The 18,791-nt window shown below is 36.3% G+C and overlaps 2 protein-coding genes and 1 non-coding gene across 5 annotated transcripts; all 3 read right to left on the bottom strand.

The window, feature by feature from the left end:
* Positions 1 to 2,199: 2,199 nt before the first annotated feature.
* LOC147289204 (uncharacterized) lies at positions 2,200 to 6,952 on the bottom strand. 3 transcript variants are annotated; one of them, XR_015121364.1, is made up of 9 exons: positions 6,846 to 6,952; positions 5,196 to 6,470; positions 4,969 to 5,074; positions 4,669 to 4,826; positions 4,522 to 4,573; positions 4,291 to 4,370; positions 4,068 to 4,161; positions 2,945 to 3,807; positions 2,200 to 2,811 (listed from the first exon to the last, which is right to left on the bottom strand). XR_015121364.1 is itself a non-coding variant. In XM_086238249.1 (8 exons), the coding sequence occupies exons 2-8, from the start codon at positions 6,351 to 6,353 to the stop codon at positions 3,272 to 3,274; spliced, it is 2,184 nt and encodes a 727-aa protein (XP_086094375.1). In that variant the 5' UTR covers positions 6,354 to 6,470; positions 6,846 to 6,952; the 3' UTR covers positions 2,200 to 3,271. The 3 variants fall into 3 exon arrangements, 1 of the variants encoding a protein (XP_086094375.1); XR_015121365.1 differs by having other exon boundaries at positions 4,984 to 5,074; XM_086238249.1 differs by having other exon boundaries at positions 2,200 to 3,807.
* Positions 6,953 to 13,912: 6,960 nt separating this feature from the next.
* Positions 13,913 to 13,984, bottom strand: TRNAW-CCA (transfer RNA tryptophan (anticodon CCA)). Its single transcript has one exon. It is a non-coding gene; the product is annotated as a tRNA-Trp (tRNA).
* A 940-nt stretch (positions 13,985 to 14,924) lies between these two features.
* ATXR6 (TRITHORAX-RELATED PROTEIN 6) lies at positions 14,925 to 17,399 on the bottom strand. Its single transcript, XM_086238339.1, has 6 exons — positions 17,132 to 17,399; positions 16,816 to 16,896; positions 16,341 to 16,570; positions 15,912 to 16,012; positions 15,615 to 15,827; positions 14,925 to 15,084 (listed from the first exon to the last, which is right to left on the bottom strand). Exons 1-6 carry the CDS (start codon positions 17,397 to 17,399, stop codon positions 14,925 to 14,927), a joined length of 1,053 nt encoding a protein of 350 aa, XP_086094465.1.
* Positions 17,400 to 18,791: the final 1,392 nt, after the last annotated feature.

Raw genomic sequence — 18,791 nt, 5'->3', positions numbered from 1 at the left:
TTGCAATTATGATCATTGGTGGGAGAAGAGGGGCTACTTTCTGGTATTGAAGTAACAAGATTAGATTTGTTTTCTTTGTTTCTTTAAAACTTTGAATTGATTTTAAAGAGCTGAATGGATATCAATGTTGTGATTTGTCCTCTCTTCAAATGACAGCTGAAACTGATTTGAATGAAAGCCAAGGTTCTTTCTTTTGCTTTCCTAAATCAGCATGCGTTTCAGTTGGTAAGCCTCTCAAGAAATTCCAGTGGTGTACTGATCGCAAATTTAAAACATTGAATGGATCGAGTATTCGGGTTTCATATCCTATTTTGGATCATATGTCGATTGTGAACATGAGTGATTTCACAGCTATAAGCCTATAATGGGCCCTTGAAGAATACCGAGAGATGTTTTGGATTGGACGACTAGATTACTCATTTGTTGTGGGTTAGGGGGATTCTCTTGATATATAATGGCTGGTGGGATGAGTTGGGTTTATGGGCTCCCTATCTGTTAAGATATGCAAGAAATTTGAATTAATTACACTTACACTTCCTGAGGTTTATCGTCTTTTCACATGCACCCTCTGAAATTTCAACAATTACACATACACCCCATGAGGTTTCAAAACTGTTGCATATAACCCCTTGAGATGAAAAATGATGAGAAATTATACAAAATGACATGCTAAGGGGTTAAATGGCCTAATAAGATTACTTAAGGTGTAAGGTCCAACTTCGATACAAATATTTTTTTTTTGTTTATTTATTTTTTTTTTCTCTTGTAGGGAGTTATATGCAATAGTTTTGAAACCTCATGAGGTGTATGTGTAATTTTTGAAACCTCAAAGAGTGTATGTGAAAAGACGATAAACCTCAGGGGGTGTAAGTGTAATTAACTCTAAGAAATTTCCAATGAATTTGCTAATGATTCCGTCAATTTATCTTCATATTGTGTGTGACCGTAACATCATGTACAACATGATAATATGGTGTTACCAATTCATTTAAATTGTAACACGTATATAATCATTAATTTCTAAAACTCTAAATTCTAAAAAATACCCTTAAAATCGTACACGTGTTATAATCTAAGTAGATTGGTAACATCACATCATCATGTCACGTGGTATTACGATCACATACAATAATATTTTATATATATATATATATATATTTTTCTAACCCGAACTCAAGCATAGCTTAAACTAAAATAGCCATTTGAGAGTGAGTGGTTTGACTGTTTGTGCAGGAACAGGAAGCACAAAAAATTCATAAACAAAATAATTTGCGGAATCAAAATAATGTATTAATTGTAATCATAACTCATAAGGTAGAGCCAAAGAAGTGGGAGGGTTGACAATTGTCATGTTTCTTTGTCGGAGTTTTGTATTTAGATCTGATAACCAAGTTTTGTCAAGCTAATCATTTACTTAACTCCTCTGTCCCGGTTGGCCAAAAAAAACTCCTCTGTCTTATGCAGGCACATGCATTGTCCTTACAATTTAGTTGGTTGGCCAAATGAGGGAAAAATCAAGTGGGGAAAAAAGAAAGGCGATTTGAATGTCCAATAATTGATCCATAAATTATTTCTTTATGGACCTTTCACTTTACACTTCCACTCAGGCATGTCCCTTCATAATTAGTCATATGCTTTGTTCTCCTTGTCTCCTAATTGTGTTTCCTCCTTACCTGTAATATGATCTTTGTTTTGATAATTCATATGACCTGCCTGTTCATGCTTTAATTCTCTAACTCTCTCCATCAAATTATCTCTAGATTCTTTTGTTTAAGGTACTGTCACTATTTGGTTATGCAGGAAAGTATTTTGAGTCCACCTTAAGCAAAATACACCAGTCATGGCCATGTTTCAGCTGATTTAGTATATGTTCTAACATAAACGTAATCTCTATTCTCTACTGTACCTGTGTTCGTAAACTTTTCTCAATTTGATATGGCATCCCCTCAGAAACGCAAAAGTTGCCAAAGCTGTGACCCAGATTAGGTTTAGACTACCAACCAAAGGAATAAATCACTTTCCAATCTCAGTTGCTAGTGCAGTAGAAGTGCCTAACTAGAAAGGTATTTCAACTAAAGTAATAACTGGTGAGGAAGGAACATTGCAAAAGTAATAACTTCAGATGGTTCTTGCATTAATCATAAATTCTTGATATGGATCCAAATGGCATAATGGGCTGCTCAAATCATCACAATGACAACACTGTAAATGCAAACATATCTGGGCTGTATGTTTGTATGTATATTCACTTCTATTGTCGTATAGCCTTTTCGTTTCAAGCATGAACATGCAGAAACACTACATGAATATTCCATTTACATATCAGAAGACGATTGTGGTTACATTATATAAATTTCAAAAGACATTTCTGTCAAGTTAACAAAACCCCTAACAACTCGACACTAATCCAAGGTTATGTTAGACTAAACTGAGAGTGTAAATATACAAGTTATGTTAGCCAAAAAAAGGTGTTAGCAGTGCTCATCCATGGACATGAGAAGCAACCATACCAATCAGAGATGTCTTCTCCAAAACTAAGAGGAGGTGGTCTGATTTTTCAAACCCTGGCTGAGAAAATGAGCTGCTTCAGATGAAAGACTCCTGCACAATGCCACTGCCAAAGAAGGCGACGGACCCTACCATGGGACAGACCAGAAATGGCAGACAAACAATTCAATCATTCTGATCGGCCAACATGATGGTGTGGTGAAGTTCCCCACCATTTTTGTCCCAAACAAATTTCATCCACCAGCTCTCGATTCCCTATCCCATCTTAGATAACAAAAGAAGTTCTACAAGGTCCACAGGCACCTGCATTATAATATAGAGATAACATCTCAATTTGGGCTCTCCTAACAAATGACTTCACATCTATTTTAGTGAACCGGCAGACCAAAAACATCCCACGGTAGACTTGAATTATAATAACCAAAAACAAGCTAACCTCGGCCACTTGCTGATTCCAAAATGGATTACATTACAACCATGGAATTTCTGCCAGTTGTCATGAAATAAATTGGTAGCAGTCACCTGTGAAATCTGAGAAGGGGCCCATTGGAGAAGCAAATTTACAAGTTCATATATCATGCACATGCCTGCTACAGTAGTCAACCTGAACATGTCGTGGCTGTTGATGCTGCCAAAAATAATGTCACTAATCAATCCATTAGATTTGCAGCTTGTACTCAGCGAAAGAAGGCACCACACGTCAAGTGTCCTGCAAAGGGGATAGCTACAGTTCTCTGAAAAGCATGCCAAAGCAACTATAGTATCAAACAGGTACCGGTAACCCATAATTGTGGAATGATTTGATCCGTCCATCCCAACCTGCAGTCACAATAACCAGACCCCAAGCATGAGAACTGGATGTGCTCTGGCAAGAACTTTTAAAAAACTTGTACTCGGATCTGTGCATAGTAGATGACTTTGCCAAAGGACTTGAAGTTGGAAGATTCTCCTCCGGCCAAGTTGCAGATCCCTTGGGAATAGACTCAAGGAAAGATTCTTGGCTAAGAGAAAAACATGCAGGTGTAGAAAAAGGCAGAGTTTCTGGTAATTTATCATCCATGACCCGAAATTGCCTTTCATTTTCTAAGGCCCCACATTTCAAACCACACCAAGGTATCGCTATAGATGCATTGGTGGAAAAGCGCTCACAAGATCTAATCTGTTTTGCTTGAGAGAGAGCACGTTCTTCATGATTACTGCAGTTCCATAAATATACATTAGAATCCTCACTAGCTGAGACCATATGTTTCCCATCTGAAGTGAAAGTTGCAGATCTCAGGTTTCCAGCATTACGTAGTCCTAAAAAGAGGCAAGAGATAAGATTTAGAGAAAAGAAATGTATACATTTCAAATTCAAAGGGCACAAAGACATTTGACATAAGAATTATTGACTTGGATACTAAAGCAGATAAAAGAAATTTTGTTTGCATACTACCACCATCTGCATCAAATTTGCTTAAAACATGCACAGTCAACTGACTATAAAATCAGAGTGTTGGAAAACCAACAAAATAAGAAGCAATTTCTATGAAAAATTCTGCATCAAATTATGCACATACCCCTGTATTTGCCAACCACATTAAGACCATGAAGAATTCTGACTTGGGAATCGGCACAAGTGACCATTACTTTGCTAGAATCTTGTGGGAAGAACTGTAGAAAATAAAATACAAATTCAAAAATTGCAGATCCCAAATGAAAATGTATAGGGATTGACAAAAGAGACCAGAACTGAAACAATCAAAACCAGTAAACAAAGCAATGCCAGGAAGTACTAACTACCTCGAAGCCTGTTATCTTTTTGCAGGGAGCCTTCTTTTTATTGTGCAAGCATATTTGAGCATCCAATTGCAAATGATTATCTGTTCCAAGAAAAACATAATCACTTCATTAATATGACTGTCTCCCTAACATCAAATTACAAATGATTATCATCCAACTTGTCAGTTCCTATGCAAATGAGGTGAAGAAAAAGGAGGGTGGGGACTGCAGGTCTTAAATGTCAAACCATACCCGATAAATTATAAAACCGGCAAATGCCTGTCATTGAGCCAACAATTCCTCCCTGCAAAAGTAACCAAAAGTGTTTAAATAACATTAATTAATATATGAGCATACATCATTATTGAACCTTATAAAAGGGCAAGAAAATCACCAAACCTGCCCATCAGGGCGATAACACACTGCAGAAACTATCTCTCTTATGTCACTCCAATCAACAACTTGGCAGCAAGGAATTCCCCAAATGCGAACTTTGCCATCTATTGAACCACTGATGAAGTAATTATCATCCACGGGATTAAATTGAACACAGGTCACTGCATTATACCATAACATAAAGAAAAATGGTAAGAGGTAAGTTCAATAAAATATAACTGATGAGATCAGGATCTTGCTGTTCTATACAATTATCGTGGGCTAATGCCTCAACTACCATATACATTTTAAATAAAAACACACCAGCCAGAAGCGCACCATAATTACTATGTGAAAAGACTTTGAGGCAATCATCACATCCCACTTTCCATAGACGAACAGTTTTGTCAACAGAAGATGACAGGAGATGCTACATTCAGAAAAAAAAAAAATTATGAAAAACCAAATTAAATTTCTGTCATGTTTCCCTGAAGTTGTAAAAATTTTCTTAGAATCATGAAACTTTAGCCGCAATTCAAATAATCACTTACATTATTCCTTGACCAAGAGAGATCCAAGATGTCACCACCATGCCCATGAAACTCATGCAATGGTTTGTCCAATAATCGAAAGACTCTAGGGGGGAAAATAACACAAGCTGAATCCGACGTTCTCCTCATGCTACTTGATTTACTAAGTTTATCTTTATCCGCAAACAGTGGATTTAGTTCAGAGAGATGATTCACTGTAAAGTATATGCAGGACGGATCTATTTCCGGTATGTCAAGTTCATTACATCTCTCATTCTCCACCACTTGCCAGACTCGCACAATCCCATCTTCACCAGCACTTGCTAGGTACTGTCCATCAGGACTGAATTTCATTGTCAAAATTGAACCCTCATGGGCCTGGATATCCTGCCCCATGTAAAGAGCTGAAAGTTCCTTCAACCGCTTCTTGGAATGGCGAACCTTAACTCTCCGAGTCCTATATGCCATAATTGCATCATCGTCATTGTCTGTCAATTTATCTGCATCAAATTGCCTATCAACAAGGCAAGTCATGGACCGTAATCTACTCAACCACCCCTTCTTAACTCTCTTCAGTATCTCCACCATATTGTTGGTCTCCCCCACTTGTTTTTCCATGAATCGTTGAGACAAGGAAGATGATGAGAAAGAAGTGCGGTCAGACCCTTCAGTCATTTCTTGACATTCGCTTACCTTCCCATCCTGCCCCAATTCATCTGCATTACACTCCATTCTCTTACCCAAGTTTCCATCTCTGCATGCAGAATTATCCTTTGAACCTAACTCCATTGAGGAATTGGAGCAGTCATTAGGCCAGCATGACATCGAAGACCGACCCGAACAAAACTCCTCTTCAAAAGGTGTGGTTCTCAGCTCAGCCCCACTACTCTCTCTAATTCTTTCAACCTCCCCTGATACCTCACTAGATATGTCTACTGAAATCTCTCTCACAATTCGATCTGGACTCTCTCCCATCCACTTCAGAAACTTAACACGACGATCTCTAACACTTCCCGGGCTTTGAATCCATACATCATATGGAAAACTAGCTGGAACCCAATTTCTGGAGGAAGAAGTTGAATCAAATATCTCAATGCTGTCAGAATTTGCATCAGATGTTGATGCAATATCCTCTTCGGCATCAAAAAAACCATATTCTTCTTCACTGAAGCTACCCATTATTCTTTGAGTTCAACCCATGAGATTCCACATCAAGAAAGCACCATTTTAACCCCCAGCCAATGCACCAATATCTAAATCCCCCTCCAGACAAGCAACCCTATTGAGTAAGAGTAACTACAAAATTAAAATAAAAAAACAAAAAACACAGAATCCAAGATCAGTTTAACAGAAACACTTGTTAAATTAAACAAAAATGGTAATAATAACAATAAAAAAAAAACCAAGAGATCCAACATGGATCCCAATCCACACCCATTGAACCTGGTCTTCCACACAATAAAAAATCACAATTTAATATGCAAAACGAAACCATAAATAAAAATTAAAATGAACCCAAAATTTCCAACACTTGTCAGCACACAGATAAGAACCCCATTGCCAGAATTTGATGATCATATGATGATTTCAATTGAATAAATGAAGCAGAAAAATGATGAACGAAAGAATAACTGGGTTTTCATAAACGAAACAAATGTAAAAAATGATTACATGGGTTTGTGTCTATGAGATTTCTTTGGCACTGAAGAGGGCATAGATCGAAGCAGCCATACAAATTTGGAGCTTTCGGGACTCGCTCTCTCGAGGAAGCAAAGAAGCACTACACAGAAATGAGAAAAACAAATAATAAGCAAATTAGTATTTATTTTAGCAATAAAATAAAATAGGCAATTAGCCAGGGTTAAAACAGGAAAACGCACAAGTTCCTTGATATTCGTGAATGATGGCCCGAGAAACGAGATTTCGAGAGTAGGATGTGTTTGTGTTTGCTCTCTCTCTTCTTCTCTCTCTATAAATTAAAATGGCAATTTCCTCTTTTTCTTATCAATTTTATAAAACGATTTGAGTATTTCAGTGTAAAAAAAGAATTAATTGCCAAAATGTGGGTGGATTTTTAGCCATCTACTTCATAAAATTCTCAAAATAAAAAATGTGCATGCTTTAATGTTCATTTCCATCATATTATAGACAAAAAAACAAACATAATATAGAAAATTTCTTAAAAGCATAACAATTTTTTTGTAAATTTATATAAAAAAAAATGATTGCAATCAACCCTAGACTGAGACACCAATGCTGAATTTTTCAATCATAGACCACATTTAAGATATAGTCCAATGGATCAACTATATCAATAACAGTATTTTTCTCGTATTATTCATATAATTTAACATATGTCTAATTTTCAAGTGAAAATATTTTATTTTTTTAATGAACAATTAATTTTGTAAGTTTTAGCCTTCAATTTTTCTTTTATAAAAGAAAAAAGAAACCATCCATTAAAGTTTTTGAGAAAAACAACCTCCATGAAGGTTGAAAAAAAATCAGCGATTGATATTGCCATATTGGTATGATTTTATATAACTTGCCCCATTAGTTGATTGATTTAAATTAGTGAAATGGTAGATTAAGCAATTGAAAACATGATTAGAATTATGTGGTGGCAAGGATTTCTTTTCCTTCCTCCTTCCTTTATTCCCGAAATTGGAATTTGCCAGTGGTAGTAGGTTACTTTCCACTTCAAGAGGAGTCAATGCTCAAATTTTGACTTGGAATTCTAATTGAAGAATAAATTAGTTAATGTTGGAAAAGACACATATGAGTATATATACAATAGGGAAATTAAACTATGACCGTCCAATGATGGACAGCAGGTCAATAGTCAGAGATGACCCATATGCTGTTGTTAATTCTCTCCAATAGGACCATATTTAAGTGGTGTGGAGGCTGATCAATATTGTCACAATGTCACCCATTTTGCTTTTGCCCTAGCTCAATCTACCATATATAGCAGGGTATGGGCATGATTATGATGCTTCCAGCTATATATACCCAATAAATCCCACTGACTCAGTACCAAAAAAAAACAAAAAACAAAAAAAGAGAGGCACGGACAAGGTCAAAGCTATATCCTGGTGTCGCCTCTGTATAGGGTATGGGTTATGCATGGACTCCATGAAATGCGTCCATCGAATCATGTTTTTGATTGTGGGTAAATATTATGGATGCGTTTTAAGAAGATTTCATAAGATTATGACATTAATCATTGGGATTTACTACATATTCAGGGAATTGAAAAGAATCACGCCCAATTTCAACTCGACCCCCCTCCTTAATTAAAGAATATGGAGCATATCTTCAATTATTGACTAAATCCTCAAAATTAATGATTTGAGTGAGTTGTAAATGCATCTATGCGTTTTCATTATACATGTTGGTCCAACTGATAAGGGGTGAACTATGGTTGATGCATTATTAATTGTATTATAGATGGATGATTAACGTGAGAATTATGCATTTCAATGGTAATAGTAATATCATTAAAGATTATATATGCCACAATTCAAGTCAAATACATGAAGCATGACCATTATAAAAAATCAAATAAATAAAGTAGAATTAAAAATACCAACTATCATTTCAACTGATGTTTGATGTTGTAGTCTTGTAGACTTGTAGTACACTTTATTTGTTATCATTGAGTCGGTTCAGGAACTTATTTATTCACAGTAAACAAAATTAATATATCATATATTTGATCAGTACAAAATTGAAATAGTAATTTGAGCTATAACATCATTATTATAAGACTAAGAAAAGTTAATTAGGTAGCTTTTCATAGGGTTTAGGTCTCCATTAATAAAGCCACCGAAACATAAAAAGTCAAAAAGTAAAAGTCGGCTTGTTTCCGTTAAACCGGGCAATTTACTTAAAAATCTCTGATGATGTTGCAAATGGTAGCTTATTTAGCTAGCAGTCTGCTATTAGCTAGCCTTTGTTTCATACTTTCATGTTTGCAACTTTGCATATTATTATAATTAAATTTATTGGGCTTGTACGTTTTGGCCATTATCCTCTTAATAAAAGTGCAACAGAGGCTTGTTTAAAGAGATGTCTTTGTTAAAAATATAGCCGCGACAATTAAAATAAACAAGTAAAGGAAGGTAAATCGTAAAAATGAACTGTTATTAATTAACTAGGGTTAAATGTTTTTTTTTGCCGGAGGTTAAAATTAAATATATGATATATGCCGGCCGGCCCTTCTTTCAGTGATGGTGATTTGCACAAAGCAATACTTGCACACCCAACATGTACACCACACACTCTTTGCTTTTGTGTACTATAAAGAGGAACATGTACATATCTTTAGCTTCAACGACTTTAATCACATCCCTCCACCAATTGAGCAATACCCTCATTTATTACTACAAACAATATTACCATTCTGCCTGATGATCACATATATATATATTATATAGCTCACTTTTTGTTAATGTTCATGAATGCCAATTATGTCATTTTTGTTAACTAATTAACCTAGTCATACTTGATGCGAAGATCAAGAAAAGGACACGTACAACTATCTGGAAAGTTGAATCCAAGTAACATATTTTGCATCATGCATGAGCAAATTTTGCCTCTACATGACGCTATATTATTAATTGACAATATAAAGCATACACCCACCAAATAAAGGTGTTTAGATGATCAAAACATTCCTTGTATATATGCAATTCGATCAAGCATGCGTAGAGAAAATGTGTGGCTGAAGTTTTGGGATTTGACATTGTTCTGTCCTCACATGCATATACAGGGGCCAAACACAAGATTGCCATGTGGCATATACATGTATGTGTATTATATAGATAATGCATGTTGTTAAATATGCATATATGGGTTTGTCACAACCCACAACACATGCACAAAGGGGCAAAAGTTGGTGTCCCAACAAATAAGTGAATAACAATAAAATATTTTGGGGTTTATTGGTTCGCCAACAAGTAACAACACAACCCCAACACATAAATAAATTGAAAAATTATATTCAATGCAATTGGATAGCCTGCAATTCTCGATGGGTCTCAATGAGTTGTAAATTCAAGAGACATTACTTGCAGCTTAAGGAACAAATCATTCTCTGGAAAAAGATACCCACGGCCACCCAAGATTCTTGCCCTTTATAATTCTCGTATAGTCCATGGTATTGCATGGTGGTTTGTTCTCTTTGTGAGTTGTGGGTTGACCCCATAACCTCATTTTTCTATAATTTTAACAATATTGCATATTTGCATGCATGGATCACAATCAAGTACTTGCCACCCTCTCTAGCTAGGTACGTGTGTGTGTGTGTTTATTTAAAAATGAGCTTCTTGTTGGGCACATGCGTGGTTGGTTATATTACTCCATAATCTGGTAGCCGACATGTATTAAGGGCCCGTTTGACACTGCTTCTTAGAAGCACTTTTATTTAGTAGCGCTTTTATCAGAAGCGCTTATGTTGAGAAGCACATATAAATTTTTATAAAACTTATAAGTTGTTTATGCAAAAGCACTTGAAAGCGCTTCTTGAGAAAGCACCTGTCAGGTGCTTCTCAAAAAACCCCTTAAAAGTGCTTTTATAACTCAAAAGCACTTCTAATTATTTTTGTCAAACGCTATCAAAAGCGCTTTTACTAATTTGAAAGCGTTTTTGACAATTTTAAAAGCAGTGCCAAACGGGCCCTAACAACTATGTAACATTTAAATAGCTTCTTTTCACGCATTGATGTGTTCCGGCCGATAATTGATGAACTCCTTGAATTAGGCATTGCATGATTTCAGCTCTTTTTAATTAATGCAATTAGAGAACGGTGATTAAGAATTAAAAAACTCATGATTGCGTGGTCGAAAGTTAATTCCAATGAATTCAAATTATGAATATCAAGTTTTTAGGGAAATAAATCAGATAGTTAAGTCTAATACAAGAGAATCAAAAGAAAATTGCAATATTAATTGCATTATCTTCTAAAAAAAAGCATTAATTAATTGGGTAATTTCATCATGATATTTTCATGGTTAAATGGTTATCTTCTCAATTTGGTATGGAAAAAAATGTGAATGAAAGATCCCACTACACCCTTGATCGTGAAATATCGATCATCAATTAAGTTAATATCAACTTATTTTATAAACAAGTAGATGCATGGAATACATATGGAAATATTGGCTTTGGTGGAAGCAAGTTGACTTTTGACATAAGACATGAAATCTATCAAGATCAATATCGAGAGAAGTATCAAGTATAACCTATTAATTCAGCCCATCTCTTGAAAACAACATGATATGCAGGAGGTGCAGGAACCATCCAAAGCCTTTTAAGGCTTACAATTATATTTCAAGAAATGAAAAGGAGGATAAGTGAAGTGAAAACTACAAGTCAGCAAGTGGGATATTGTAAAAGAGATATTATTATGATATCGATATATGTGGTGATGGACATGGACCTCACCATTCATAGTACCACGGCTCGATCGATATATAAATGTTTTAACTGAAAGCAGGGTATTGTAATAATGTAATATTAATTGTAGATATATAGATAAAATGGTGGTGTGTGGTGGTGTGTTGATCAATAGATCATGGTGTAGACAGTTTTCCACCAAACAGGCTGGTAGGGGTCCTATGATATATTGGTTCCTTTTCTATGTATACATATTATATATATATGAATGTTCTAAAACTAACTAGTTAGTAAGTTAATACAAAACTAACTACCCTGTTGGGTCCACTGCACAATGTAATTTCAAAATCCGAACCGTTTATTTTTTAAACCCTACTTCAAAGATCATTCCTGTAAAAAATCTTCAAAATCGGAAGTCATTTAACCATTTGATTATAATAACAACTATTTCTATTCTTTTATCGAAAATACTGATCGTCTATTTATTTGATCTCAATTAGATGACTACATGATTTTCGATTTAGTTGATTTTTTGCAATGATGATCTTTGAAGTAGGGCCTAAATAATTAATTAATTAATTGTTCAGATTATGAGATTAATGATGTGGTGGGCCCAAAAACATGATTAGCTTTGTATTAACTTGCTAACTTGTTAGCTTTAGAGCACTCCTCTATATATATAGGAAAAATTATATCAAAAGTACTAATACTATACCCATTTTTCAGTTTAAGACTTGCATTTCACTTTGATTCAATTAAGGAATAGCATTAATTAAGTGTTTCAATTAAAGATATTATATCACTTCTGTTAGCATTTCTGTTAAAAAGTGATTATGTGACTTGCACATGACCTATTTGACATGATCAGTTTGAAAGGGCAAAAAAGTCTTTTCTCTTAACAAAATTTAAAAAAAAAAAAAAACTAAATAAATTTTAAAAGTTAAAAAAGAAAAAACCACCCCTGCACCATGTGGACCCCCCTGCCCCGACCTCCTTCTTCCCCCCACCACCCCAACCTCATCCCCGTCGCGCTCTCCCACCACCCCAACTGAAAAATAGGGTACAATATTAGTCCTTTTGATATAATTTTCATATATATATATATATATTAGATTGATGTTAATTAGGATGGATACCCACTACCCACTTAATTTGTCTTTAAGCATGGCTGCTTTACACTTTTGATCACCTATTTTTGGCCCTACTTTTTTCACATTTGTTCAGGGCTGCAAAGGGACAAACTTAATTGGGGACATGTCACAAACTCACTATATATATATATTGGTGGTCCAAGACCCACCAAACCATAGTCAATCAAGTGATGCACTGATTCATGGGGTTAATTTTGTTTGACAGGTCATACTTAGGGTTAATTAACTTAATTTCAAGCAATGCAAGTGAGCAAAAGCTAGATGTTAATCTAGCTAGCTACAAATAATATATTACCTTATTACCAAATTATACATGTCATTTTTTGTTGTGCATGAAAAAAGAATGAAATTAAGTTAAACAAGAAAGCATATATATAAGATTAAATGGTTGAGTACATATGTGCTTAATAGTCCAATAACCGTTGTCAATTCCTCTTCTGTCCAGAACATAAAAAGCTTTGAAATCCTTTTATTGGGATTGAAGTTCTGAAGGAAAATCTCTGATAGCAGATACTAGCTGTTGGCTGGACCTTCTAAACACAAAATACAAGTACACATTCAGTTCTTAGTTCTGATATATAGGACCACAATTTTGGGGGGTACTCCCATCTTAATCAAAATCAGATGGCAGTCAATCAATTTTTGTAGCAACAAAGTGCACATGTGGGACCACAGTTGTGGGGATGCATTTGATCTAAATCTGATGGTGGCAGCAGCTCTCTCTTTTAACTCAATTTGAATGCTTTTGCCAGCTAGCTACTGTAGTTCTGGTAGCCCCTGAATTTTTAATTGGACCACTCTAGAGTCTAGAATTGTTTTTCTGAATCATAAAAGTGGTCCTAAACTTGATCAACAATTACAAGTACGCAAGGGAAGTGTGCTGTGCTGTGCTGTGGACAGTCCTGCTAGCTATATGCCTAGCTATATGCCTATATGTTGTACAACTTACTATATAGCCATGGCTGCCTCATGAATTTCATCACTGTCTTAACCACCACCGTATTCATTTAAATACATTGTGCTGCGAGAAGCCCATTCCAACTATTCAGATCTTGTCCACATGGACTCTTATTACGGGGTACCTTGTTAGATTGGGCACTTCTTTTCTTTTTGTCTAGGAATGTTTCAGAGAATTGAAAAAGGGCCAAAAAAAAAAAAAACACCACCAAAAAAAAAATCACAAAAATTGAACCCGACGTGAATCGAACACGCAACCTTCTGATCTGGAGTCAGACGCGCTACCATTGCGCCACGGATCCTTGTTGTTAATGAAATGTGTACTATATATATAAACAGCATTGAGCCATACTATGTTGTGTGTCAACCAGAAATCAATGGAACGGCCCTCCCACACTATGGGCGTACGCGTGCTTCTAAAGAGAAATGGGACGTGGAGATAAGCTGGAATGATGCAAATGGGTTCATCTTATATTGAGGGCACAGACCTACATAACAAGCCCAATTCCCTACTTCACTTGGGCCCATAATTTTAGAATACAACTTTTAAGCTGATAAAAACACACATCTGTGCAATGATAAAAAGATTCAGAATATATCTGCCAAAAAAATATATTCAGAATATACTCTTCTACTATTAATAGTTTAGGGGGTACTGCTTTTTAAAAACGCTTTTGTTGAAAGCGCTTATGCTTATAAGCACAAATAAATTTTTATAAAAACTTCAAGTGCTTCATGCAAAAGCACTTGGTGCTTCTTAAAAAATCACTTAAAAACGCTTTTATAACTCATAAGCACTTTTATTTATTTCTGTCAAACACAACCAAAAGCGCTTTTACTAATCTGAAAGCGCTTTTGCCAATTTTAAAAACAGTACAAAATGAACTTAGTATTAACTCATTTCCAAGGCCAAATTTCTGGCTAAAGTGATTGTAGTAGCTAAGAGCAGTCACTCTTCCAGAAGACAATGCAGACCTTTAGCCATTTTCAAATCTTTAAGGATGTCATCAGCAAGACAGCAATTAACATGTTGTAATCCAAAAATTAGACACCAAAATTCAAAAATGTTTTTTTATTCCTGTTTCTCACTTCATTTAAGGAGTTATTTTTCAAAAATCTGAATTGAAATAAGAACTGTGGGGTGTACAACAAAAGCAATCAGGGATCATGTGTGCAAATAGCCTGTTTGAGGTCCATTAGCTTCATTTAGCTTGGTGTAGGGAATCAGTAACATAAAGAAAGCTAAACAAAGTGTTCAGTTGGATATTCATTCTCATATCCATTGTAATCATAATACAATCTCTCTCCCTTCGGTATATCTCTGTTAGCAATCAGTAAAACCCGGCCCTCACCATTGACATCAAATCTTACACATTTTAGGTTCTGCTTCTTTCTCCCATCCCTGCACCAAATTCCAGTAACTTTGATTATTACATTGGCACAGTAGCAAACTATTCCATGCTTAAAAGAGATGTTCAACACTTATTAGAAAAAAAATGCATTTTGCAATATGAATGCCTGGTAGAAAATAACAGACATACATTATGGCTTACATAAAATTTCTGCCAAATCTAAGTTGTTTAAATATTTGAATAGATCTATTAATCATTCAACACTTGTCTACAAGGCACCTAAGATTTACTTAAACCACCTATAAGGTGTTTTTTTTCCTGGAGACTGATTACTGTTCCAGATTTACACATTTGCACCACCAGCATCCCTTCTGAGATTACCGAGATTCTGTCACACAGTAATCACCCATTTAACCAAGAGATAAGCAAAGTGTTATGACATCCCATGAAAGGCATTCTTATAGAAGACAATGCATCCATCTAATTTACCAATTTCAATTATAGCTCACAGGAATTTTATATAATGGAATACACATTTAAGGCAGAAAAAATCAAATTTTGGGAAGGAGGATGAGCTTACGGTGTGTGATTGTTGATGCCATTGATGAATCGGGCAATGTTACCATACTTGTCAGGACAAATGACAAGGCTTTTGGAAGGCTTAGCAGCTGAAAGCAATGTCATCATGCTATCCCCATCATCATTTTCACGGTTCTTCAAGTAATCAACATCTCCAGCATATTCTGTGATTATAGTCAAGTCCTTTATATGTTTATCAGCCTCAACGGTGAACCTGTGAAAACCAAGGAGCATACTGAGTCAGGAGTCCAATTATACCAACTATAAAAAAAAAATCTATTGTTCTTCATAAACTCACCCCTCCTGAGGATCAAAAACAACCATGAGGGGTGGACATTCTCCTCTCTCCATCATGCTTTTGCACAAATTCAAGGTTTCAAGATCTTCTTTCGACAAAACCTGGAACACAGTATCTTGAAAATCAGATATGTTACTGTCAATGGATTAACAAAACAGTAACCCACATGAGAAACGAAGGAACAAATCAATAGATCATATAATGAACATCACTTAATTCAAATATGAGAACCTTCAGTGCATCATAGGCATGAACTATTGTGCACTACTATGATTTCTAATTCAGCTCAAATGCACCCAAACATTGAATTATCTCCCAGACCATATTGGTTAAAGAGAGAATTCAGTCTATTAGCCCAACCATCCATAAGATACCCAAATGTACAGTGAAACAATTTATTGTGTTGGAAAAGTGAATGTTGCAATTTACCTGCATTCCTCCTTGCTCAAGAGCGGCACAATTGGCCCGTCTTGGAGCCATGCCAGACCTATAAGTAAGCTCATTACTGAACTCAGTCCCAGTGGCCGTCAATGCTGTTGCTAGGGATGCCATTTGTTCCAATCTCCTTGTTTGGTCCTCACTGGGACTAAACGGCAACAATTTCCTTTTCCTTTTGGACATCACCAAGCTACCTGCCCGCCTACGCTTCTTTCGGTTATCTGTAAACAAGGGCAGAAAATAGAACCAAAACATCACAAATTATAACCCAACAGAGAGATATAAAGAATAAAGAATTGCAGAAGAACCCAAAAATAAAAAAGAATATAAATCCTAGTAAACTATTTTATATTGGCTTTTACCCAAAATTTAAATGACCCAAATAAGCTATGCTATGAAAGTATGAAGGAACCCAGAAATGAACAAAGAATATAAATTCTTGTGAAATAGTTTTATTGGCTTTTACCTTGATTTATCTTCTGGGTCGATTCTGCAGACCTTTGAATCCGAAAGAAATCAACAATTTTGGTCTGAACGAGAGGGAAAGCTGTAGTACCAAAGAAAGGCAGTAATTAAAATTGTGCGTCAACAAAATCCAATCTAAGGAACATATAAATGAAACAATGAGATTGGAGCATGTGAACTTCCAAACGTCTACCAATCCAATCAAACATGCAAATCACTTAACAAAATTAGTAGCACCAAATAACCCAAAAGTTCTCTAATGAATCTGGATCAATAGTAAATGGGGGAAAAAAGAGAAAGGAAATCCATGAACTTACACTTGGGATTTTTGTACTTGGAGCAACAAGGCCCAAACCAAGACCCTTTGGGCACGTTAACGAGTATGGGTCTAAGGCAAAACAAATGGTACCCTTTATCACACCTGTCGCACAGAAGAAGCTCCGTCGGAGAATCACCGGACCCACATTCCTCGCAGCAAACGTCGTCGTACTCAGAATCAGACTCTGCACTATGGTGGTCAGCATCTACGGTTTGGGAGCGAGAGAGAGGCTTCAGAGCTTGCGTTCTTCGCCTCAGCACCACCATTTTTGCTGAATGAACTTTTCCGGTTTGGTTGCTTCTCGGGTGATGTGCTATTTAACCAGTGAGGGGATTTCGCGCCTTAATTTGGGTTTGGCGCCACCTTGGGTCATTTCCTTTAATTCTTTGGCGCCACTGTTTAATGGGTCTGGATGGGCCGGTTTGGGTGACTTGGGTCTAGTCCAACCCCCGAGAAGCAAGTGCAGGGTGGGCGTGGGCTGAAACATCATTCCATTTGTATTCAAATAGATGTTTGGGGATTCTAAAAGACACCTGCAATTTTCTTTTCAAACCCCACACTCAATTCTTTTACGATTCCTATTTTACTCTCAATTAAAAAGGCAGGAAAGATCAGGGCTGCCCAGGAGTCAGTTCGGTTCGATATTGGATTATTTGGACTTACCAAAATAAAACAAAAAATTTCGGTATTTTTCAATCTCGGTATGTTTTAGTTTTGGTATTTTTGGTTCGGTAATTTTTGATAAATTTTGATTTTCGGTTTGATTTCGGTAGTTTTGGTATTGAATACTTTCGGTTTATTTTTATTTAGTTCAGTATATCTTCAGTTCATTTTCGGTATACTTTCAATTTATTTTCTATTTAATTATAATAATACTAATTATTATATACCAAATTACCAATATAAATTGAAATTTAATCAAATATAATGTATAACATATAATGTTTGATAGATATTGTTTGTGGGAAAATCCACATCAATCCGAACAGCCAATCATGGCTCGACACGTGGCTGGTCAACATCCACCTCGGAGTTGACTCTCAGTGGTCAAACTTTGACCTCCACATCATCACTGCTCAGCACTTCCTCTACCAGCTCAGACCAGGTCTCCACACCGGGCCCTCCATGTTCGGTCCGAGCCGAACCGATGATCTTCGAAGATCGAGTGTCCATCTTCCCACGATCATCTCAGTTCGGCTCGGCTCGGCTCGGCGCAGGGGATGGTCACCTTTCGAGTTCTGACGTCGGCCAGTTAGGGCTCGGAAAGATCCCAGTCTACTGGACCGGCTCGGTCTGGAATCCCATGTCCGATCCGACCACACATGGACTTCATGTCTACGCATAGGAACATGTGTTCGTATCGGCTCGGCTCGGCTCTCCGTCGCCATTCCCAGGAAGATCACGCTGGGACGAACCGCCACACTTAAATGCACCTGACACAAATCTTCTGACAGAGGGAATGTCAGGCCTGCATTCATGACTACTGGGGCAGTTTGCCTGAACCTTCCAACCTTGCATTTAATAGGGCATTCAATGCAGCATTGAATGCTGAGGAAGCAAGCAGCTGAACATGCAACTAGGTCTGGCCAGATGCGTGGGTCTCTGGCAACCATTCATTCACATGCAGGTAACTTAATCATTAAGTCTTCCTTTGTCTA

The sequence above is a fragment of the Dryas octopetala genome, chromosome 3 (assembly GCF_963921425.1).
Source record: "Dryas octopetala chromosome 3, drDryOcto1.1, whole genome shotgun sequence".
NCBI lineage: Eukaryota > Viridiplantae > Streptophyta > Magnoliopsida > Rosales > Rosaceae > Dryas > Dryas octopetala.
This window is presented reverse-complemented; position numbering and strand designations above follow the sequence as displayed.